At 40.5% G+C, this 26,307-nt stretch overlaps 1 protein-coding gene across 4 annotated transcripts in view; it reads right to left on the bottom strand.

The window, feature by feature from the left end:
- Positions 1-3,811: 3,811 nt before the first annotated feature.
- The window catches only part of oma1 (OMA1 zinc metallopeptidase), a 73,640-nt gene continuing 51,144 nt past the window's right edge, over positions 3,812-26,307 (bottom strand). For 3 of the 4 annotated variants that reach the window (XM_043699292.2, XM_043699294.2, XM_043699295.2), the window contains 2 exons: positions 25,035-25,184; positions 3,812-5,635 (listed from right to left, as the gene is read on the bottom strand). In XM_043699292.2, coding sequence (XP_043555227.2) covers positions 5,393-5,635; positions 25,035-25,184 — 393 coding nt within the window. In that variant the 3' untranslated portion in view covers positions 3,812-5,392. Of the gene's footprint in view, positions 5,636-16,570; positions 17,796-25,034; positions 25,185-26,307 lie in introns of those variants that run through there. The other variant, XM_087990638.1, reaches the window with a different exon arrangement.

Raw genomic sequence — 26,307 nt, 5'->3', positions numbered from 1 at the left:
AGCAGACCATCTTTGGATTGTGGAGGAAACTGCAGCACCTGGAGGAAATCCCTGCAGACATTGGGAGAGTGTACAAACTTTACACAGACAGTCACCCGAGGCTGGAATTGAACCTGGGTCCCTGGTACTGTAAGGCAGCAGTGCTAACCACTGAGCCACCGTGCTGCACTTGATGCTTTGTTCCCAGAAGTTGCAATGGAATGGTTGTTTTGTGGTGGCTTTTAATTCAGGATTACAGCCAAGGGTATATGGTATGATCATCTATAACAGAAGAATGGTAAGGAGTGAAATTCATGAACCATTTGAATGATATCCTCAATGGCAGTTTATCTGAATGTGGATGCACTAATCACCTCCACCCATCTCTTCTTGCTGATGTACTCCCTAGTGTAAAAGGCTTTGCCTTCATGATGATAAGATTGTAGGAGATGCGAAAGTCCACCTTCATAAATTGGGATACTCCCCAGTGATATTAGCATGCTCCTCAAAAAATAGTTGAAGCAACATCTAGCACCCCAGTTCTTGGCAGAAGAATGTTCCTCATGGCAAAACTATTCTCATTTTATGAGCCTAGTTATGTGTAACTGGATTGTGGAGGAGAGTTATTGGACAGGCATAAGATTTATAGGTTGTGTCACAAAGTAGCAATTCCATAGTTTGACATGGTTGCTGAAGGATTGAAGTAACAAGACAAACAATTGGCAGGATGCCAACATTTCAACTATATAATTTGCTGACTGGTCACACAAACTGCAGATTAAGTGGTAACCTTTGCAGTTTATGTCACTGTTGCAATGAGATATTTACAAAGCTAGTCATATGCAGTGGCTGGCACCCTGGAGAACTCCACTAACCTGGCAAAGGCACATGCCAGTCCTCTTTCTGTTTACAGGACAATAAAACACCACCCCCACCCACCCAAAACTGAAGAGAATCTTCATAATCTTTCTAAAATACAGCAGTAAATGTTAATCTGCACATTGTTAATTATGTTGTCTCTTTCTGTCTGGAAGGATTGGACAGTGAAGCTAAGGGCCACAGTCACCTTTATCTCCAATAGCAATATGATCCTGATGTACTAGGTGGAGTTTTGCAACAATCAATGATAGTTGTCATGGTCATTATTATTGATACTAGATTTTATATTCTAGATTTATTAGTTTAAAAACCACGAGCAGTTGTGATGGGATTTGAACCGACAGATCATTTGAAGTCCACTGACATTACAACCATGCCCTTGTACACCCTAGATCTGTAACGTCCACAGCAGAGAGCCCTGCTCTGCACTACTCTCCTTCCCCGTGCGAAGCTCATTTTCCCTGTTGCCACTGCACCAACTGCCTCATACTCATCCTAAGGGACTGGTTGGTGAAAATCCCTTTAAAATAGAAATCTAATATTTGAATATTACTTTTAGATAGAAAATTGTCCTTCCAGGAATGATGGAAGTAGCAAAGGTTGAAATCAGAAACAGCTGATTAACCAAACCTGCTGGATCGATGGCTATATAGAGTGATAAAAAGCTATCTGGATCACTAATGCTCTTTATGGAAGACAACCTACTATGTTTACTTGGTCAACATGTGATTCTAGGCTGACAGCAATGTAGTTGATTTTTAATTACCTACTACAATGGCCCAGCAACTCACTTTGACTGGCTAGCTATAAGTAGGGAGTGGCCATAAATTGGTCTTTTTCAGGTTGACCGATGTAACGAATGATGTGTCACAGAGATCAGTGCTGGGACCATTAACTGTTTATAATGTATACTTAAGATGAAGGGCCAGAAGGCATGATTGCCAAATAAGGACACAAAGTCAGAGAGGAAAGTAAGTTGTCATGAGGACAATGTTACAAAATGAAACAGATAAGTTATGAGTGAACAAAGATGTGACAAAATGGAGTTCAAATTGGAAAAATGTGAAACTGTCCATTTTGTCAGGAAGAATAAAACAGCCAAATGGTGAGAAAATGCAGAGTTTTGAGATGCAGCAGGATTGGAGAGTCATAGTGCATAAATTGCAAATGTTAATGCGGAGCTATAGCAAGTATTTAGAAAATCTAATAGAATGTTATCATTTACCACAAAAGGAATTGATACAAAGTAAGGACGTTCTGTTTCAGTTATACAGAGCCTTGATGAAATTACATTAGGTGTACTGTGCGAAGTTTTGCTCATCTTATGTGAAGAAAGATTTAAATGCAATGGAAGCAGTTCAGAGACAGTTAACCAAACTAATACTGCTGTCTAATGAGGAAAGGTTGGACAGGCTAGGCTAGTCTCCATTGAAGCTTGAAAGAGTAACAGCTTATATAAATCTGTTAATATCCTCCTAGAGTTTACAGCTATCCTCTGCACGATTTACCACCCAACCAATTTTCATGTCATCAGTAACCTTCTTAATAATACACCCCACATTTAAGTCCATCTCATGATTATATGCCATTAACAGCAAGGCCCCAGCATCAAGCCCCGCAGAACCCCATTGGCAACAGACTTCCAGGCACAGAAACATCCTCTGATTCCTGTCTCTCACCAATTTTGGATCCAATATGCCACTTTGCCCTGGAACCCAAGGGCTCTTACTTTCTTGAAAAGTCTGCCTTGAGGAATCTAATCAGAACCCTTGCTAAAGTCCCTGTAGACCACATCATATGCACTACCCTCATCAGCAGGTAGAAATGGCTGGGTATTTCCTCTTATGGGAGAATTTAAAATCAAGGTCATTGTTTAAAAATCAGGGATCACTCATTTAAAACATAGATGAGATGAATTATTTTTGCTCTGAGGGTAGGAAGTCTTTGGAATTCTTGACCTGAAAAAGTAGTGGAAGCAGAATCTTTGAATAATTTAAGGCATAAGTTTCAAACAGATCTAGCAACACAAAACTAGGAATCTATGAGAAGCTATGGACCATCTGCTGCAGCAAAATTGAATTCAACCAGTCTGTAACCTCATAGGTTACAGGGCATATGCACTTCTCTATCATTATCATCAAGCTGGAGCATCAATTCTAGTTTAATTAGGTATGCAAGTAGGGATGTCAGGAACAGTGTCAGATATACCTAAAAATGAGGTATCAACCTGGTAAAGCTGAAACACAGCGCTAAGAAATCTCACAGCTAACAAATCTGACGTAAGCTCTGCAGTCCTGTCATAGGTATCTATGATTGGAAGTGGACAAGTAAACAACCACCCAGAGAAATGGATCCACAAATACTCACATCCCAAATGATACGCAATGCTAGCACAACAGTGCAAAAGACAAGTCTAAAGTATTTGTGTCCATCTTCAGAAGTGATGAATAAATGATCAACTCAGGCTCCTCCTCAACAGATCACAAATGCCAACATGATTCACTAACATGAAATGGCTGTCCGCACTCAATACTGCAAAGATTATGGGCCCTAACAACATTCTGGTAACAGTACTGAAAACTCCAGAACTTGCCAGGTCCCTTGCCAAATGTTCCGTGGCAATGTGGAAACTATCCAGGTATATCCTGTTCACAAAAAGACAAATCCAAGCTGGCTAATTACTATCCTATCTATTTTCTGTCATTAGCAAATTGATGGAATGTGTCTATTGACTCAATGGCAATTTCTTCAAAATAACCTGCTCACCTGTCAGTTTGGATTCTGCCAGGCCCACTCGGCTCTTGACATTTTTCTTTAAAGTCTTTAAACAGCTCTTGTTTTCCCACCCATAGTTCCCAATATCTTGCTGTTAAAGTAGTCAACTGTATTTGTTTTTCCTCCCATTTGTACAATGGTATCTGCATGGAGTAAATAAAAAGGCACCGACTGATAGTTCTCAAAAATATATATATTTCCTTTCCTTTAGATATACAGAAATTCAACAATTTAATTCCAGTTAATAAGCATTTTATATAAAGTAATTTTATATAAAATTGGTGTAGGCTAATGAAAGTGCAATGAGTGTAGGAACAGTTGCTCCTGTTCTCAATCCCAAATTAAAACCAATGATAGAGGTGAGAGATTTGCACGTGTTCTCTGAAACTTGCAGAAAAGCAGTGGCATTTGCTCCATTAACAGAAAAAGTTTCAGTTTTGCATTGGCATGAAAGCATAATAAAAATAATTTAAAAATTCACCACTAAGTTTAAAAATAGATGCAAAGAAATTAAAAGTTTTGCAGATCATAAGTTTGACTTTGTCTCATATATACTAGGATCTGCTACGTTGAGAATAACTGTGAATGTGATATTACCATTAGACCATCAAATCATTAGGTAATCTTAATTGTCATTTAATTATTTAAAAATGCAGTTTTATTTACCTTTCTTCTTCAGTTTGAATTTCCTCCTACAATTTGAATTTTCATCTTATTTTTCATGAGATATAAATATCATTGGTAACACCAGTACCTTTTGTCCATCTCTAATTTGCCATAAGCAGGTGACAGTCAGCCACCTGAACGGCCAGACAGGCCACTTCAAATCGCCTTTAAGAATCCACCACAAAGCTGTTTGTCTGAAGTCACAAAAAGGCCAGATCAGGTACTGAAGGCAGATTTCCTCCTCTGAAATGAAGTTGTGAGCCAAGTGGATTTTTAAAGACATTCTGACAGTTTTTAATCATTATTAATGAAACTCTTAACTCAGTTGGTTGGACAGCTGGTTTGTGATGCAGAGTGATGCCAACAATACGGGTTTGCTTCCTATCCCAGCTGAAGTCACCATGAAGATGCTTCTTTCTCAACCTCTCCCCTCACCTGAGGTACAATGACCTCAGGTTCAACTCTCAAGTCCCATCTCTCTAATGAGAGAGCAACTGTCTGGTCCTCTAGGCTTATGCAAACTTTATTACTTATGGAACCAGTATTTTATTCCAGATTTACTGATGAATTTAGTTTAACATCCCCAGCTGCTGCACTGGGATTTGAAATAGAGTCCACAGCATTAGTGCAGGCCTCTACTGTATTAATCAAATAATATTATCAGCACAACATTTACTTTATATATTACAAAGTTATTACTTAGACCCAGTCTGCATACTTAAAACAAGTGGATAGAATAACTTTGCAGCCAATGTACATTTCTGCTCCATTGAATTCTGAGGAGCAAAGCACAAGACCGAAGTTGATATTCTGTCACCGACAATGCCCTGTACAATCACGTTTTTGTGAGCAATACAGATTTCCTCCCCTGCTTGTCTGCACTCAGGATCAAAAAAGAACTAAACTCAATTATGAAATAATTAGGAGGATAACTACAGGAATCCTCAAAATTCAGGAGGTGATTGAATATTTGCTTTGGGAACACAATAGGCAGACAGCCTTTCTACTTCTGTTAAGAGTTTAAAAAAAAAAATCAAAAAATCAGACAATGTTGATTTTCAAGTCATGGAAGTGAATAAAAAGTGAAATACATTTACTTATGAGTGCTTTGTGTACTCTGGAGTGCTTGTACTGGAACGACTATAGGTATTCTCTCAATCATGACTGGACTAGGTTCAAAATGCTGAGAAAGATGCTTAGCTTCAGAATCTGAACAAATTGCTTCTTCCTTCTTCCTTGAAAGTTTCAGTATCTCCTGCATGCTGAGCTTGAAGACCAACCGTGGATCTACAGATGGTAAGGAAGGACAACTACACTCCTCACGTAATTTTATAGCCTGCAAGAAAATCAAAAAGCAGTATGAAATTTATATTATGCCTAAAGTTGGCTATAGAATTCAACATCCATAACAGTTTGTATCTCTGGTTACTGAAAGTATGATAAGTAAGGATTTCTGTTTTGACTATATAAAAAGCTGAGTGAAAAGTTCCAACTTTCTCTCTACACATATATTTCTCATAAAGAAATGTTGAAAAGTTTAATAAGCACCAAACTGGATATCATCAGACCAATTTCTTTCACAAAGTTGCTCCCTTCATTTGTTCCCTGAATTGCACGGAAGCCATAAGAAAACAAGAAGCACTTTATCACAAAAATAAGCAGGAAATCAATTCCTTTTAAAGAAATGCCAACGTTCGAACAGTTAACAGTCATTTTTAGCCACTCACTAACAATGTTTATTGAACTACCTCACTACATTGTAAAAACATCACTGGTATCATTTCGATACCATATGCAGCTGTTCTCCCATCTAAGCACTTCTTGATCAATCTGTTTAAATAGACTGAACATGATGTGCTATAGCACAAGGTATATTCTTAAACATATTAATGTAATTAGTATAAATAAAAGGCCATATAATGTGTTTAGATCTGAAAACTGAACAAATTTCCTGTTGCATTCATGCCTCAGCAAGAAGAGTTTATAGGTATCACTCTATCTCGATGCTTTCTTTCCATGATCTTGTCAATGCAGTCGACTTATTAACTGATATTATACTATCATTCTGTAAATGCAGGTACATCTTATTACAATCAAAGTAATGATTTTACACTCGAGTCACAACAATGGCAACAGTTGATTTTTTGTTTTGGTCAATCTGTTGTATCATATGTAGAACATATCATGCTTAAAATGTCCTTAGAAACACTCCAAACTTAATGAAGTTCAGAGGGTTTGAACACAACAGAACTGAGCCTTACAAAGATCCAGCTGGTGTTTAAGCAGTTGACAGTGTGTAGCTTTTACCAATATTTTTAAACGTCTGGTTTTGTCCAGCTAAGATCACGATCTTCATTAGCTTTCAGACAGGCAAAAATGCTAATTCCAATGAAGATGCTACCTTAGCCAAGCCAGACTGGTTAATCAATGTGGGTCTTTCCCATTAATTCTAAATCAGCATCATCTACTATGCCACTTGGAACTATCTCAAACCCAAAGCCCAAACGTTTATCTGAGGGAGTTCTGAGGGAGGTGGCTGAGGAAATAGCAGAGGCATTGGTTGTGATCTTGCAAAGATCACTGGAGTCAGGAAAGTCCCAGGTGATTAACAAATCGCTGTTGTAAACCCTCGTTCAAGAAAGGATCAAGACAACAAATGGAAAATTATAGGCTGATTAGCCTAACCTTGGTTGTTAGTAAAATTCTAGAATCCAACGTTAAGGATGAGATTTCTAAATTCTTGGAAGTGCAGGGTCGGATTAGAACAAGTCAGCATGGATTTAGTAAGGGAGGTCGTGCCTGACAAACCTATTAGAATTCTTTGAAGAGGTAACAGATAGGTTAGACCAAGGAAACCCAGTGGATGTTATCTATTTGGATTTCCAAAAGGCCTTTGTTAAGGTGCCTTACGGGAGGCTGCTGAGTAAAGTGAGGGCCCATGGTGTTCGAGGTGAGCAACTGGCATGGATTGAGGATTCTGTCTGACAGAAGGCAGAGAGTTGGGATAAAAGGTTCTTTTTGGAATAGTAGCCGGTGACAAGTGGTGTCCCGCAGGGTTCGGTGTTGGGGCCGCAGCTGTTCACTTTATATATCAATGATCTGGATGAAGGGACTGGGGTATTCTGGTGAAGTTTGCTGATGAAGTTTAGATGGCACGGTGGCACAGTGGTTAGCACTGCTGCCTCACACCACCAGGATCCCAGGATCAATTCCAGCCTCGGGCAACTGTCTGTGTTGAGTTTGCACGTTTTCCCCGTGTCTGCGTGGGTTTCCTCTGGGTGCTCCGGTTTCCTCCCACAGTCCAAAAATGTGCAGGTCAGGTGAATTGGCCATGCTAAATTGCCCATAGTGTTAGGTGCATTAATCAGAGGGAAATGGGTCGGCGTGGGTTGCTTGTTGAGCCAAAGGGCCTGTTTCCACACTGTAGGGAATCTAATCTAATGATACGAAGTTAGGTGATCAGGCAGGTAGTACTGAGGAAGTGGGGAGGCTGTAGAAAGATTTAGACACAGTTTAGGAGAGTGGTCCAGGAAATGGCTGATGGAATTCAATGTGAGCAAATGGGAGATCTTGCACTTTGGAAAAATGAATACAGGCATGAACTATTTTCTAAATGTTAAGAAAATTCATAAAGCCAAAGTACAAAGGGATCTGGGAATGCTAGTCCAGGATTCTCAAAAGGTTAACTTGCAGGTTAAAAAAGTGAATGTTGTCATTTATCTCAAGAGGGTTAGAATATAAAAGCAGCGATGTACTTCTGAGACTTTACACAGCTCTAGCTAGGCCCCATTTAGAATACTGTGTCCAATTTTGGGCCCCACACCTCAGGAAGGACATACTGGCACTGGAGCGTGTCCAGCGGAGATTCACACAGATGATCCCTGGAATGGTAGGCCTGACATATGATGAACGGCTGAGGAACCTGGGATTGTATTCATTAGAGTTTAGAAGGTTGATGGGAGATCTAATAGAAGCTTACAACATAATGCATGGCTTAGAAAAGGTGGACGCTGGGAATTTGTTTCCGTTAGGCGAGGAGACTTGGATCCGTGGGCACAGCCTTATAATTAGAGGGGGTCAATTTAGAATGGAAATGAGGAGACATTTCTTCAGCCAGAGAGTGGTGGGCCTGTGGAATTCATCGTCACGGAGCACAGTGGAGGCCCGGGATGTTAAATGTCTTCAAGGCAGAGTTTGATAAATTCTTGATCTCGCAAGGAATTAAAGGATACGGAGAGCGTGCGGATAAGTTGAGTTGAAATGCCTATCAGCCATGATTAAATGGTGGAGTGAACTCAGTGGGCCGAATGGCCTTACTTCCACTTCCATGGCTTATGGTCCTTATAGAGGAGGATATACGCTTATTCATTGTCTGACAACATGAGCAATGATGTGAACTTTTGTCAGGTGGTTGGCAGACATCACTTGGTCTCCATATACAGTACAACATAACATTTCATAAAAGGTGACCACATCACCTCACTCCTGACCTGGCTATATGGGAGGGTGAGCTGTGAGTCGTATGCATGAAATGCATCAGTGGAATTTTGACAAACTGAGTGGGCAAATATTTGGTATAATGTGGATAAAATGTGAAGTTATCCACTTTGGTAGCAAAAACAAAACGGCAGATTTTCTGAATAGTGATAGAGTGGGAAAGGGCATTGAAACCTAGGTGTGCTTATAAAGCAAGCACTGAAAGCAAGCATACACGTGCAGCAGGCAGTGAAGGCGGCAAATTATCTGTTGGTCCTCATAGGGAGGATTTGAGTACAGGAGGAGTGATGTCCCATTCCAATTACACTGGGCTACAGTGAGATGATACTTGGAATATTGTGCACAGTTTTGGTCTCTTTATCAGACTAAGGATGTTCTGGCTATGAAGAGATTGTAATCAGGTTTAACAGACTGATTCCTGGAGTGGCAGGAGACTGATGCATGGAAGGAGACTGGATTGGTCAGGATTATATTCTGTGGAGTCTAGAACAATGAGGGAGGAGAGGTCGAGTCAGGGTAAATGCAGGAAGGATGTTTTGGGGGTGGGGGGAATCCAGTGGAATTCTCTACCACACAAAGCAGTTGAGGCTAAAACACAATGTTTTCAGGAAAAAGCTTGATACAAAGTTCTTAGGGCTAAAGGGATAAAAGGCTAAGGGAGAAAGTGGGGACAGGGTACCACTCAGTTGGATAATCAGCCATAATCATATTGAATGGCGGAGCAGGCTCGAAGAGCAAAGTGGCTCAGTCTAACTCCTATTTCCTACGTAACGTATAATAAACACTTGTGTGGCATACATGATTTGCAACCAGAGCAAGAGAAAAGTTGTACAAATGTAGGTTCACTGTACAGGAAAGTCATACATATAGAGTTATATGGTAAGGTCCAAGGGAGAGTTGCTAAACAAAGAGACCTTGGAGTGCACATTCATAGCTCCTTGAAAGTGGAGTCCCAGGTAGGTAGGATAGTGAAGAAGGCATTTGGTATGCTTTCCTTTGTTGGTCAGAGTATTGAGTCAGGAGTTGGGAGGTCATGTTGCGGCTGTACAGGACATTGGTTAGGCCACTGTTGGAGTATTGTGTGCAATTTTGGTCTCCTTCCTTTCGGAAAGATGTTGTGAAACTTGAAAGGGTCCAGAAAAGATTTGCAAGGATGTTGCCAGGATTGGAGGATTTGAGCTATAGGGAGAGGCTGAACAAGCTGGGGCTGTTTTCCCTGGAGTGTCGGAGGCTGAGGGGTGACCTTATAGAGGTTTATAAAATCATGAGGGGCACGGATAGGATAAATAGACAAAGTCTTTTCCCTGGGGTGGGGGAGTCCAGAACTAGTGGGTATAGGTTTAGGGTAAGAGGGGAAAGATGTAATTTAGATGTAAGAGGCAATATTTTCACACAGAGGGTGTACGTGTATGGAATGAGTTGCCAGAGGAAGTGGTGGAGGCTGGTACAATTGCAACATTTAAGAGGCATTTGGATGGGTATATGAATAGGAAGGGTTTGGAGGGATATGTGCCAGGTGCTGGCAGGTGGGACTAGATTAGGTTGGGACATCTGGTCAGCATGGACGGGTTGGACCGAAGGGTCTGTTTCCGTGCTGTACATCTCTATGACTCTAGTCCATGCCAATCAGATGTCCCAAACTAAACTAGTCCCATTTGGCTGTGTTTGGCCCATATTCCTCTAAACTGTTCCTACTCATGTGCCTGTCCAAATGTCTTTTGAATGTTGTAATTGTACCTGCACCTATCACTTCCTGCCAGTTCATTCCACATACGAATCACCCTCTGTCTGAAGAAGTTGCCCCTCAGGTCCCTATTAAATCTTTCTTTTCTCATCTTAAAAATTATGAGCTCTAGCTTTGAACTCCTGGGGAAAAGATCTTTGTTATTCACCTTACCTGTTGTTTTTAAAAACCTCTATAAGGTCACCCCTCAACCTCATGAAATGAATACACAATCAATTTCTTTATCTCATTTACCCTGATCGTACCATTCTCTCCCTTTCATGCTGTCCTCATCCCATGCCTTCCCATTTTTCTCATGCCACCCACTCATGCCCCTTCCATCCTATGGCATTTCATCCCTCTCATACCATTCCACCACACTGATATCACCCTTCCCAAACCATTACTTCCCTCCTACACCATTCCATCTGTAAAAAATTGGAGAGTTTTTGTTGAAAGAAACCCAGGAATGGGGGGGGGGGGGGGGGGGGGAATCCAACATCCTGAAATCAAATGGAGTTTTAATGTGCCACACTATTTATTTAATTATTTATTTATCTAATCATAGTATAATAATTTTAAAAGGTCAATGCAGTAAATATTACCATCTTGAAAATTGCCATTGTGTTCCTGTCTGCATACACAGGATATTCAGACTGTCACTGCTGATTTGGCCTGTTCCACGAAGCCGGAATGGCCAACATTTATTTATCAAACCAAATTCTCTACAAGGAGCTTGGGTCTGGAATGCATTGTTATGGCAGTCAAAAGAAGCTCTATAAGGGCACAATGAAGTCTCCACTTAGGAGTATTGACATTAATTTTGAATTCAGAGTGTAGTTCACCAAGGACCACACAACCAAATAAATGGTGAGGACTCTTTTGAAAGCAAATACAGAGAGAAATGAAAGCACAGATCCCAAACCAGTAACTCAACTAAAACCCAAACAGTAAGTACCCTGTGCTACTTGTAGCAGAACATGCTGAACACATATTAAGGGCTACGGGGAGAATGCGGGTAAGTGGAGTTGAAATGCCCATCAGCCATGATTGAATGGCGGAGTGGACTCGATGGGCCGAATGGCCTTACTTCCACTCCTATGTCTTATGGTCTTATATTGGCCCTAATATCACCTACATACACGTCAGAACCATATCAAACAATCCACATCATGAACACGATCATCTCTGCTTTGAAGGACAAAAGGAAAGGGAGAAGGCAAAAAGCACTGTACAGGAGTACTAGACAGGCAAAGAAGATACATAGAAATCATGTATTAAAAGGAATGTGCAATGATGATGAGTCGACTTTTGTGTGCATTCTGGCAATGTTCAGTTTGTAAATTTGGTCTGGAATGTTTGTTTTGTGATAGATTCTATTTTAGCACTGAGTTCAATCAGACACAGTGCATTCAAGTAAGAGAATGAAGGTAGTATATGGGACTAGCAGTGGTTTCATTTACAATTGGAAGTGTTGATCACAGCAAGCCTGGCCAAAAATAAACAGAGTACAGGTACTGGTGGTCTCCTTTCTTCCTCTGCAGCTAATCACTATTGGTGTTAAGAGCAGTGCCTCATGATGCTGATTATACTCAGGGTAAAGCTGATCATGAAAAAACTTGATACAAGATCTGCCCAAGTACTACAGGGTTCCTCGAGAGCAGTTCAGGCAGTGAAAGCACTGTTTCAGCCCCTCAGAGTACTGTTCAGTTCAAGCATATTATTAGTGGCAGGACTACTTTTATCAGCATGTATGATGCTCCATGTGCTTGGGTCACACATTGGAATCGTGAGGAATATAGTCAGCAGTCATTGCACAGAAGCCATACTCAGGTTTCTGTAGTGGCTCAAACACAGATGGTATGGCAGACTGAGACAGAACAAATGTGTCATGATGCTGTTGGGATCACAGACACTGACCTTCATGTTAATCTACCTATGATTACAAAAAAGGTTGTGGAATTTCTTCTGGCTGCGATATATCTTGGAGTTGACAGAAGGCAGCTACAAGGTTTATGGAAAAACTTGCATGCACTAGTGACACCCTGCATCAATCTGCACTCCTTGCAAAGCCACATGGCATTCCATCTGCTTCTGTCTTTTACCTTTTGCACCCTTGAGTTACAGCAGTAGCTTTTTTCCTTCTGGGCCTGAATGTAACAGCATGTCTTCTGTAAAATCTGAGCAATATTTTCCAATAGCTGTCCAACTCTCAAAGCCTCTTCGGTTGTCAGTTTACAGATTCCTTCAGGTTATAAAATCCCAGTGTAGGGCAGACATAGTCATCATCAACTGCTTCATCAGGGTCTTCATGTAAGGTCTTAGCAATAAGATAACTCTTATTTCAGTGCACTTCAGAACTTCAAGAATCCCAAAAGCACTTCATAGCAAATGATGTACCTTGAAAGTGTACTCGCTGTTGCTTTGTTGAAAAGCTCATGACTCTTATCCAGGCAGTGAACAGGAACAGGGGCAGCACGGTGGCTCAGCGTTAGCACTGCTGCCTTGTAGCGCTAGGGATCAGAGTTCAATTCCAGTCTCAGGCAACTGTCTGTGTGGAGTTTGCACATTCTCCCCATGTCTGCATGGGTTTCCTCACAAAGACCAAAGATGTGCAGGTTCGGTGAATTGGCCATGCTAAGTTGCCTATTGTGTTAGGTGTATTAGTCAGAGGGAAATGGGTCTGGGTGGGTTACTCTTCGGAGGGAGGGTGTGGACTTGTTGGGCCAAATTGCCTGTTTCCACACTGTTTAGAATCTATTCTGTAGGGAATCTAATCTAAAACTTCATCAGTCATACACATGACATTGCAGGACGAGTTACTGGCATGTAAACAAACAGACTTCTGGCATTGAGGGTCCACTGCAGTCATGATTCTGCATGTGCCAATTCAGGACCAAGTAAGGTCACAACACAAGAGTTCAGCCCAGAATGATAATTCTCTGTTAAGCAACCCAAAACTACGCCAACAAAATACTCTTTCTGTACACTCTGCATTATCAACATCTGCCTTAAACTGTCATTTTTATTATCAACAGCATATTAATGCAAAATATTTAAAGCTATAATAACATGCTTCAGGAATAAATACTTCATAAATGCTTCTCCTTACATTTAGTGACAATTTTAATACTGTCACTTCTGATGACTAATTCCATTGTTAAAGCAAAATACTTTCCTTGTTCACTATCGAAACTCTTCAGATATTAATAAAAGCAAAAGTTTGTAGGTTGTGTATTTGGGAAGAAGAGGTTCGACACAGGCTGGTGATATAGATTTGCTTTTTAGTTTGGAGCCTGTGACAAGCAATGTGCCACAAGGATAGGACCTGTGTCCACTACTTTTCATCATTTATATAAATTATCTCAATGTGAATATAGAATGTATGTTGGTACATTTGCAGATGACACCAAAATATGTGGTGTAGTGGACAGTGAAGAACAGTACAGCAGGACTTTGATCAAATGGGCCAATAGGCTGAGGAGTGACAATTGGCGTTTGAATTACATACATTTGAGGTGTTGCATTTTGGTAAGGCAAACCAGGGCAGGACTTATACAGATAACGGGAGGGCCCTGGGAAGTGTTGCCGAACAAAGAGACCTAGAGGTGCAGGTGCATAGTTCCTTGAAAGTGGAGTTGCAGGTAGACAGGGTGTTAAAGGGTGTGTTTGGCATGATTGCCTTCATTGGTTAGAACACTGAGCATAGAAGTTGGGATGTCATGCTGTAGCAGTACAGAACATTGGTGAGGCCACTTTTAGAATACTGCATACAAGTCTGGTTGCCCTTCTATAGGAAGGATGTTATTAAACTTGAGAAGGTGCAGAAAGCATTTATAAGGATTATTGCTTGAACTGGAGGATTTGATTTATAGGGACATATTGAATAGGCTAGGGCTTTTTTTCCTGGAGTGTCAGAGTCTGAGGGATGACCTTATAGAATCATGAGGGCATGGATAGGGTGAATAGCCAAGGTCTTTTTTCTCGAGGTCAAATCAAGAAGGCATAGCTTTAAGGTGAAAAGGTAAAGATTTTAAAAGGATCTTAGGGGTAACTTTTTCACACAGAGGGTGATGCATATATGGAATGAGCTGCCAGAGAAACTGGTGAAGGCTGGTACAATTACAACATTTAAAATGCATCTGGATGGGTAGATGAACAAGAAGGATTTAGAGGGATATGGGCCAAATGCTGGTAAAATGGGACTGGGTTAGATTGGGATGTCTGGTCAGCATGGATGAGTTGGTCCAAAGGGTCTGTTGCTGTGCTGAATGACTGTACAATATAACTTGATTTTCCCTCTGCTTACCACCTATGTCTTCCCATAAAGTCTAAACAAATAGAATTTTCAGTGAAATCAGACAAACCAATTAACTGTGTTGACGATGAACCCCAACTAAATAAATGCAAATTAGATACATTCCAAAAAAGTCTTTTCTATGGGTGTCAATGAATCAACTATCTACCATATTATTATGGAAATCAGTTGAAATAATTATGTTCTAATTATGCTGACAGTGATTTACGGTGCCTGGAACATGATTACAGTCGTGTGGTTAAATCATACTGTCAGCACGCTTCGAACTTCCAAGTCTTTTTCTTGTTCAGTTCAATAAAGAATGGAAAGTGTCAAAACTGAAATGTTGCTGTTGTCAAAGGCTATTTTTCACACATTGGTAATGATGCAGGATGCTGCAACTGGGTGTTAAGATCCACAACAGTGCATGGTGCCACTTCAGTTGCATCTTTTAACATATTAATTCTGTAGATCAAGAGCCACCATTACATCTCTCTAAACCTCATCATTTTTGTGTCAAGAATTTTCAAAATATCTATATTTAACTTGATTTGGAATAAGTCAAATGCCCTCTGAATTTCCAAAAATGTATCAGAGTGAGGAATGGAACCCTGGCTTATACCCTGGCCTCTGTCAATGGGAGATAGCTGTAAGATCTCTGATTAAATGGATTATTCAGCAACTCACTAAGACAAGACAATATCAGCAATGGCTATTCTCCAAGGTTGGAGCAGGAGTCAGAATTGTTTTCTAGAGTCATACAGTCATAGAATCATTTTGATGTAAAAACATTTGAAATGAATGAGAAAACTTATAAAGCATGCTATACCTTTGAACTCCCAATTTATTTGATAGTTTTGACTAATTCTGAAGAATACTTCATGATTTTCCTTTATATCAGCTTCATGTCAAAGAAAATTGGGAAGATAAATCCCAGGGCTGAAGCACTAAGTACAGTTCCTTTCTTACTATATCACTAATTGACAAAAGCTAATGACATGTGGTGCATGATTTATTTCTCACTTAAAGTTTGTTGTGCAAAAACCTTGAGTTTTTCAACCAAGAAAAGTGTTGACTAATCGATTAAATTTCTTCAAATTGTAGTTAAACCAAACCTGAGCTAATACTTGTTAGGAATAGCAACAGAACATGTGAATACAGTTTAAACTAGTAAAAAACCTGTTCACAACTGATATCAGGAAATCTTTCATACAAACATAATCAACATGTGGATCAAACTTTAAAATAATGTAGAAGATGCAAAAAAAAGGGCAGGAATACTCTCAGTCAGGCAGCTTCTGTAGAGAGAGAAAAACAGTTAATTTTGGGGATGATACTATCAGACATGATTCATGAACTCTTGAGGATTTTGAGCATTTTCTATTTTTATTTCAAATTTCCAACAAACGTGGTACTTTGTACAGGAGGTACAAATCCTGGAGTCAGTTAAATGAACAATGGATGAACATTAGGTACTCTGGTTAATTAACATAAAAATAGCTGAATGATCTTCTCAAACTATAATAACTTTGGAGGTGCCAGTGTTGGATTGGGGTGGACAAAGTTAAAAATCACACAACACCAGGTTATAGTCCAACAGGTTTATTTGGAAGCACCAGCTTTTGAAGAGCTGCTTCTTCATCAGGTGGTGAATCTTATAATCTTATACTCCACAACCACCTGATGAAGGAGCAGCACTTCAAAAGCTAGTGCTTCCAAATAAACCTGTTAGACTATAACCTGGTGTTGTGATTTTTAACTTTATAATAACTTTGTAATCAATAATGCATAGTCTCAGTTGTTTGAAGTTGGATTTCTGGATTTTTGTTTATTCAAAGAGAAACTTATGTTGAATTAACCTTGATAATTAAAATTTACTGTTTAATTGTTATTGTTTCTTAATCAATTCAATAAGTAGGCTTCAGCTGCTATTGTGATGTTTATCATGAATTGGGAGATCATGTGAACTCATTCTCTGTAGAGAATATGTCTTAATGGTTAAAATTGATTAATTAACCCTGCAGTTTGTTATTCCAGCCCAGTTTGCACATAAAATTGAGTTTTGGCTTGCAACTGAAACAGGTTTGCCTAAACAATAGGTATTTGTGTTGGGTATCAGAAACATTACAATCACTTCATATCGAGTTAAAAATCACACATCACCAGGTTATAGTCCACCAGATTTAATTGAAAGCACACTAGCTTTCGGAGCATCAGTCCTTCATCCGGTGGTAGTGGAGGGCTCAATCCTAACAGAATTTATAGCAAAAATTTACAGTGTGATGTAACTGAAATTATACATTGAAAAATTGATTGTCTGTTAAGTCTTTCATCTGTTAGAATATCATGATAGTTTCACTTCTTTCATGTGTAAATCACAAAACTTTTTTTAAAAAGTTGCATTCTCAGGTTAGCTGTTAACAATGGTGATAGCCAGACAATATGTTGAAGGTGTTAGCCCCATGTTCTCTGTCTATGCCATGATGTTTCGATTGATTTGAATCTAAAAAGTGAGATAACAGAGTTTTACATGAATGTATGCAATTTTTGAGTAAGTCTTTGTCTGTGTGTGTGTGTGTAGTGAGTGTAGAGTGTCTTACGTCTGTGGGGGGGGGTGCAAGTGTGAGTGTGGGAGTGTGTGTCTGTAAGGGTGTGTGTGTGTGTGTATATATGTATGTATAGTGCAATGGTGGTTACCTGTAATGTGGCATGAACCCAAGGTCCCGGTTGAGGCCCTCCCTATGGGTACCGAATTTAGCTATCAGCCTCTGCTTGGCCACTTTTCATTGCTGCCTGTCCTGAAGTCCGCCTTAGAAGATGGTCACCCAAAGGTCCGAGGTCGAATGTCCTGGACCACCGAAGTGTTCCCCAACTGGGAGGGAACACTCCTGTCTGTTAATTGTTGTGCGGTGCCCATTCATCCGTTGTCATAGCCTTTGCTCGGTTTCCCCAATGTACCATGCCTCCAGGCATCCTTGCCTGCAACATATAAGATAGACAACGTTGGCTTAGTCACATGAGTACCTGCCATGTACACGGTGGGAGGTGTCCCCACACGTAATGGTGGTATCTATGTCCACACTCTGACACGTCTTGCAGCGCCTACCGTGACAGGGTTGTATGGAGGTGTCCTGAGAGCCAGGCAGCTTGTTACGAACAACGATCTGTTTGAGGTTTGGTGGTTGTTTAAAGGCAAGTAGTGGAGGTGTGGGGAAGGTCTTGGTGAGGTGCTCATCCTCATTGATAATGTGTTGCAGGTCACGACGAATATGGCATAGTTTTTCAGCTCCTGGGAAATACTGAACAACAAAGGGTACCCTGTCGGTTGCAGCACGTGTCTGTCTCCTGAGGAGGTCATTACGGTTCCTTGCTGTGGCACCTCAGAACTGGCGGTCGATGAGTTGGGCATCGTACCCCGTTCTTGTGAGGGCATCCCTGAGTACTTCCAGATGTCCGTCACATTCCCCTTCATCTGAGCAGATCTGGTGCACGCGTAGGGCTTGTCCATAGGGGATGGCTGTTTTAATATGTTTTGGGTGGAAGCTGGAGAAGTGTAGCATTGTGAGGTTATCTGTTGGTCGCGGTAGAGAGTGGTGCTGAGGTGTCCATCCTTGTTGGAGATGCACGTGTCCAAGAATGAGACAGACAGTCGAGAGTAGTCCATGGTGAGTTTGATGGTGGGATGAAACTTGTTGATGTCACTGTGTAGTTTTATCAGTGACTCATCACCATAGGTCCTGAGGAAGAAAATGTCGTCAATGTACCTGGTGTATAATGTTGGTTGGAGATCCTGCATAGAGAAGAAGTCTTGTTCTAACGTGTGTATAAAAATGTTGGCATATTGGGGTGCAAATTTGGTCCCCATGGCTGTTCCATGTGTCTGGACGAAGAACTGGTTGTCAAAGGTAAAGACGTTGTGATCAAGGATAAAGCGGATGAGTTGTAGGATGGTGTTTGGAGATTGGCAGTTGTTGGTGTTGAGTACTGAGGCTGTTGCCGCGATACCATCATTGTGGAGGATGCTGATGTCGAGTGCGGAAACGTCCATTGTGACGAGGAATGTTCCTGGTTCGACTGGTCCGTGGGTGCTGAGTTTCTGTAAGAAATCCGTAGTATCGCGACAGAAGCCGGAGATCCCCTGTACAATAGGTTTCAAGATGCCTTCCACATAGCCGGAGAGATTCTCAAATAGGGTCCCATTGCCCGACATGCTGGGACGTCCTGGTGTCTTGGCTTTGTGTACCTTTGGAAGGCAGTAGAAGTCGCCTACACGAGAAGTACATGGGATGAGGGAACTCTGAAGGACTGAATCCAAAGTTCTGATCAGTGTATTTAATTCATGGGTGTATTCTTTGGTCGGATCAGCTGGTAGTTGCCTTTAGTGTTCCTGATTGTTCAGTTGTCGGTACACTTCCTGAATGACAATGGCTCCTCCTTTATCTGCTGGTTTGATGACAATGTTGTGATTGGTTTTGAGAGTGTTGATGGCATTGCGATGTGAACGGTTGATGTTTTGCTCTACCTTGTGGGTACGGCTGATGAATCTGGCATTTATATATTTCCTGACAGTTTGAGCATACATGTCAAGCCGAGGGCAGCGGCCCTCTGGTGGGGTCCAAGTTGACACGTTCTTTGGTCTCTCCTCTACAGATCCCTGTGATGACTGTTCCAGTTCATCAGTGGGCTCATTGGGATCACTGCTGGCACCTTGAAAGAATTCCCGAAGTCTCATTCGTCTGATGAACTCCTCCATGTCTGCTGCCAGAACCAACGGGTCCATTTTGGCGGTGGGGCAGACGTTGAGACCCCTACTCAGGACTTCAATCTCCCAGTTGGGGAACACTTCAGTGGCCCAGAACATTTGACCTTGGACCTTTGGGTGACCATCCTCCAAGGCGGACTTCGGGACAGGCAGCAGCGAAAAGTGGCCAAGAAGAGGCTGAAAGCTAAGTTCAGTACTCATAGGGAGGGCCTCAACCGGGACCTTGGGTTCATGTCACCTATAGATTCATGTAGAACTCTGAGCTCAAAAACTGCATGAATTCATGTAAAACTCTGTTGTCTCATTTTTTTGATTAGAATCAATCCAAACATCATGGCATAGACAGAGAACACAGGGGGCTAACACCTTCAACATATTGTCTGGCTATCACCATTGTTAACAGCTAACTTGAGAATACAACTTTTTAAAAAAAGATTTTCTGATTTACACATGAAAGAAGTGAAAATATCATGATATTCTAACAGATGAAAGGCTTAACAATCAATTTTTCAATGTATAATTTCAGTTACATCACACTGTAAATTTTTGCTATAAATTCTGTGTTAGGATTGAGCCCTCCACTACCACCTGATGATGGAGCGACGGTCCGAAAGCTCGTGTGCTTCCAATTAAACCTGTTGGACTGGTGTTGTGTGATTTTTAACTTTGTACACCCCAGTCCAACACCGGCATCTCCGAATCATGACTTCACATCGAAGTTTTCATCCTCATTCCATACTGAAATTCACCTCGGGGTCCAAAAAAAGAAACAGTTTGATGGAATACAGCAGTGATGGCTTTCCAAATTGCATTCCCAATCAAAATAAATATTATATTTATCAACTACTCATGAAACAGTAGGAAAGATAAAATACTTTCCCTGTTGTTGCTGGACTTGGTATCCAAAGTCTTGAAATGAGAGTAAGCAATTCTCAATATCTACAATTGTTCAGATATCGTGTTTGCCAGTGTAATAAAAATAAAAGCAGGAAAATTTAGAATTAATTGGTTGAACTCAACCTCCAGGACAGAAATAAAAAGTCACTTTTCCTAAATAGGCCCCTTGCAGTTTTTTGCACTATGACACACCTCTATGTTTCTGTTGCCCTTTTATTTCCTTCATCAGGAATAGAGGCTTTTGCCCGAAACATCGATTTCCTGCTCCTTGGATACTGCCTGAACTGCTGTGCTTTTCCAGCACCACTCTAATCTAGAATCTGGTTTCCAGCATCTGCAGTCCTTGTTTTTACCTTATTGCACCTGAAGGCTTATAACGATCACTGCAGACGTCTGTATATCCATTACCCTCATGACATTTTTTACTAAATTTTGGTTCAGGTTAACAATAGTCACTCCCAGAATCAAACTGCACATTGCGTGTTCAGAACTGGCCTTGTATCACCTGTTGCCAAGTCAGACATTACAAACTTGGTGAGGGGGTCAGGGGAAGGTTCAAACACATTAAACACACCCTGTAACCTCAGAATTACATGTTATGCTTTTTACATTTTCCCTCAGCCAAACCTCAGTGATCTTTTAGTAGGCTGTTTGACTATATTATTAGTAAGATGAGAATCATTGAGCTGCTGCAACTCACAGAGCGTAAGTGAATGAATGACTACTGTAGTGCAACTAATTTATATTAGCTCATGAATAAAAATAATCACACTATTCCTTTAGCAGGTAAAAGAACACACCATTCCCATGAAACCTACCTAATTATCTTAGCCAAGCCTAGCTTTCTCATCAAAAGAAGTACGTTAGTATAAAGTGACCTGCTTTTGAGACAATCACAACATCTGACTAACCTTAAATAGGTGTTTTTATTTCTGTTCTTATTCACTGAGAAAGAGGAACTGGGGACTCTCTCTTGGATGAGCAAAGATTTCCGCCAATTAAATATTGGATAGACTGAAGCCACTCTCTTTGGTCTGCATCATAAACTCCACACTCTCCTACGGCGACCTCCTGAAGCTGAACTATGCTGTTCACAAACTTGTTGTCATATCTGACCCTAAGAGGGGTGCACAATGGCATTGTGGACCACATAATCATTAAAATGCATATTTTCACCTTCAGAGCATTGCTTGTCCCTACCCTAGCATTAGTAGATCTGATGCCAAAACCCTTACACATGTCTTTCTTATCTCCAGAACTACTTCCCATCTCTTTATTCTGCTGCTGGGCAAAACTCCAAGATTTGTGCATGGTAGTGACTTCCAGAACTGGAAGTCAATGTGTCCTTGTGCCAATTAAAGCAAGCAAATTCTTTAAGCAGTTGTGCAACTTTCAGGAAACATTGTTGTAAGTTGAACCATTCTAATGCAATCCTAGCCAGCAACACACTAGCATTTGTAATCATGTTATCTTTACAGTAACAAATTACCCAATATCCCTATTCTCACTAACTTACATTGCCACACAGTTAAAAGTTACCTTGATTTTAAACTTCTCACCAATTTTCAAATCCAGCCATGGCCTGAACCCTCCTTATTTCTGTAATCCCCTTCAGTGTTATAACATAGCAAGATATCAGTACTCATCTAATTTGGACCTCTTGCTTATTCCGGATTTGAATTACTCTACTATTAATGGCTATGTCTTCAGTTGGATCAGGTTGCCTCAGACTGTTGAGACAGAAGGCAAAGATCTGGTAAATCAAGTAAAATGTGCAAAAATATGAACTTGTATTACCAAAATGAAGAATGACTGCAGAATTTCAAGATGTAAAGGGATTTAGCAGTTCTAGTTCAGGGGTCATACAAAAACAAGCATGCACATACAAACAAGTGATTAAGAAACCTAATTGACTACTCTTCCCTATAACAATAGGAATTGAACATAAAAATAAGAATGTTATGCAGTTATTCACAGCATTAGTGTGACCACATCCCAAATACTGTGTGCAATTTGGTCTCTTTAGTTAGGAAGGATGCAAATGCAGTGGAAGAGGCTCAGAGTAGAAGATATTTATTGGACTGATACTTGGAATAACTTGGAATGAGCATGGTTGGATAGCTGGATTTGTTTTCACTCAAGTTTAGACAAGTGAGGAATGATTTAATTGAAGTATACAAGATCCTGAACAATCTTGACAAGGTGGAATTGAAAAGGATGTTTCCTCTTGTACACACACCCAGAATTGGAGGCACTTGTTTAAAATTAGGAATCCCACATTTAGAACAGAAAGTAGGAGATTTTCCTTCCTCTCAGAGGGTTGCGCTAATTTGGAACATCCATGCCTCAGAAGATGGTGGAGGTGGGATCATTGAAAACTTCTCAAGCAGAGGGGGCTAGATTTTCATTAGGGAAAGGAATCAAAGGTTATTGGGAGTAGATGGGAACATGGAATTAAAAACACAAACAGATCAACCAAGATTTTATTGAATTGTAGGATAGCTGATATGGTTCCATTTTCAAGAAGGTGGTAAAGATACTACTGGAGAAAATTCTGAAACAGAGAATTTATCGCTACATGGAGAGGCAGGGTTCGATCAGAGATAGTTAGCATGGTTTTGTCAGAGGGAGGTCATGCCTAACAAATCTGATTGAAATTTGAGAAGAGGCGTTCAATGTGTAGGTGAGGGTATCGCAGCTAATATAGTTTTTACAGATTTCAGCAAAGCCGTTAACAATATCCCACCTGGGACACTGATAAAGAAGGTAAAAGTATGTGGGATTCAAGGTACCTTGGAAAGATGGATCTAAAATTGGCTTAATGGTAGGCAAAAGAGAGCAGTGTTAGAAAGCTTTTTCTGTCACTGGTGGCCAGTGTTCTGGAGCATACCATAGGGATCAGTGTTGGATCCCTACTGTGAGTGATAAATATAAACAATCTAGATGAGAATATGATGAGGATTATAAGCTTGCGGATGAGATTGGTTGAGTGGTTGAAAAAGGTCTTAGATATCAATAGGTTGATCAGATGGGCAGCTCAATGGCAGATGGAATTTAACTCTGAAAATTGACAGGTGATGCATTGTAGAAGTAGTAACAAGACAAGGGAGTATTCAATGAATGGCAGGACACTGGGAAGCTCAAAGGAGCAGAGGAATCTTAGGGTGCAAATTCACAGACCATTGATGGCAGCAGTAAAATTAATAGGGTGGTTGAGAAGGCATACAGGCCACATGTCTTTATCAGTCATGGCAAAGATTGTAACAGCAGGGAAGTTATGTTGGAGCTGTAAAAACCTTTGGTTAGGCCACTGTTGGAGTACTGTGACAGTTCTGGTTCACCACTATTGGAAAGATTGCACTGGAAAGGGTACAGAGATGATCATCAGGACATTGCCCGGGTTATATAGAGAGGCTGGATAGGCTCACATTGTTTTGTTAAAAGAGCAGAGAAGGCTGAAGGGGACTTTATTAAGGTTTTCAGACAATGAGAGTCTTGGACAGGATGAAGAAGCAGATATTCCTTTTAGTTGAAAGGCCAATAACAAGGGGGCATAATTTTAAGGTGAAAGGCAGGTGGTTTAGAGGGGATTTGTAAATAAAAAATGTTTTTTATCCAGAGGATGGTGGGAATCTGGCATGCACAGACTAAAGGGTAGGAGAGGGGGGAAACCTCAACTTCAAAAAAAGACATTTGAAATGTCATAATATTCCTGGCTGTGCTGGAAAGTGGGATTAATATATAGGTCAACACAGATTGGATGGGTTGAAAGGCCTCTTCCATGTTGCATGAATCTATCTCTGAATCACGCTTCGTTTGTAATTCCTCTGCAAAACAGTTTGGTACATTTATTCTGTAATAACTGCAATATAATTACGACCTGCTTGTTGATGTAATGTACCACAGCTCATCAGTGAACGTCAACAATCCTTATTAAATATATACATCAAAACAGGAAAGAGGAAGAGAAGACATTGTAGAAATCCTACACACTTGGCTCCCAGTTCCGTGTGAACGAAAGTCAGTTGCACATGAATGTACCAACCCTATCCATTTACACAACAGCAACTGACAACATACCATAGCATTGTGCTCTTTCACAGATTCCGACACTGGGTTTACAGGAAGTTGACTGGTAATTATTATAACTTAAGGTGGAACTTTCAGCTTCGTAACCCTGAGTGGTCTTCTAATACGAAATTAATTTTATTACTACGCCATTATTTTTAAATTTATCAACTCAGAGGACCAGGTGGAAAACCTGAAAATTAGCCTTGCAATCTTAACTTCAACAGGGTAAGGTCAAGCAGCAGAGTAGAGATAGAAATTCTCTCTGAAACTGAAGGCTTTCTAAGTTTAGGATCAAATCTAAACCTGCCAAGTATTAATCATGTTACCTGAACTTCAACAATGTTAACAGTTTAAAAAAAATCAGAGTATGGATGCCTGACAAACACTTTCTAGGTCACAGATATGTCAATAAGACAGAAAGATTTAACATTTAATTGATTACCCTCCTAGCTCTACAGTTCTCTAGAAGAATGCAGGCTCTTATTTACCTCGGGTATTAGCTTTTCCAGGCGTTCAACTCGATGATCATTTGAGGGGTGTGTGGAAAACCATTCAGGAATTTGAAATGTTCCAGAAACGATCTTCATCAATTCCAATTGTTGCCAATATACACTGCTTGCTCTCACATCAATACATGCCTAAAATAATGAAAAATATTTGTGAAATAAAGCTTAAAATTAATACATATTTGATTAATCACAATAAATTTGGTTTGTCAGCCTTTTGCAATTATGTTTTATAAAAAGCACATTTACGTAAGAATGTTATAACTTGACTGATTTGTACTGGATTTCACAGTTGTCACATCAATTTGTATGTTGGACTGAAACTAATGGCTGGAGGAGTAGTTCCATTCACTCGCCAACATGTTGAGGGCAACCCTGCTAAGGTCATTTTCAAAAGTCTCAACACAATTGTATACCAATCAGACAGATTAAAGTCAACAGTTAGCTGTCTGGTTAAAGGAACTTGTGTGCTTTTGCATTCAAAGATCCCATCTCCTCGAGTTGCTAGCCAATCAGTAGGCCATGTGCTCCAATGGGACTGCAGCAACAATGGATGAAACCTCAGAATGTGGATCTTGGAGGAGTCAGTCAGGATCTGGTGGGTAGAAGTCACTGGTGAATATGGAAATAGTCAATGCTGAAATTAACAAATCATTCAACATTGTCTACCTTGGTACCACACGGTACCCAATTACGAACTCTCCTTCTGCAGTCTCTTCCACGATGAGGACACCCAACCTTTAGTGGCTGGCACTAGGGGTGCCCTATCAGCTTCAGCAAGATGAGGCCTTAAAGCAGACATCAATGCGTAAGATTGCTGACAACCTTCCATTCCCAAACAAAATTGAAGGGAGTAGTGAATGTGATTGGCTGCTCACATCCTCCTTCACTTCTCTTTGTATGTGCCTCCATACCCACTCCAGTGCACCTCATGCTATAGATTATAACCAACTTGTTTAGAAGTGTCACACAGCTATAGAGCAGATGGAACTTGATCCCCAGCCTGATGGCCCAAAGGTCACTATTACTGAATCAAAAGAGCCTTTGCGCCTCCTGCTAGACATTTGTTAATCAACCAGTTCACAGATGTTATTACACTCCTCTGCTGCAGGTGGAACTTAAGGCTAGGCCTCCTGGTCTAGGGACAGAGACACCACCACCAAGCCATTGCATCTCCTGCTATGAATTAAGTATTAATTGCGTTCACATGGTGACACTAATTAGGTGCTCACCTGTGCTCATAAATACATATAAA

This window comes from Chiloscyllium plagiosum, unplaced genomic scaffold (genome assembly GCF_037043375.1).
Source record: "Chiloscyllium plagiosum isolate Xiang-an unplaced genomic scaffold, Cpla_swu_hap1 HiC_scaffold_9, whole genome shotgun sequence".
Lineage (NCBI taxonomy): Eukaryota > Metazoa > Chordata > Chondrichthyes > Orectolobiformes > Hemiscylliidae > Chiloscyllium > Chiloscyllium plagiosum.
The sequence above is the reverse complement of the archived record's forward strand: the minus strand, read 5'-3'. Positions and strand labels throughout refer to the sequence as shown.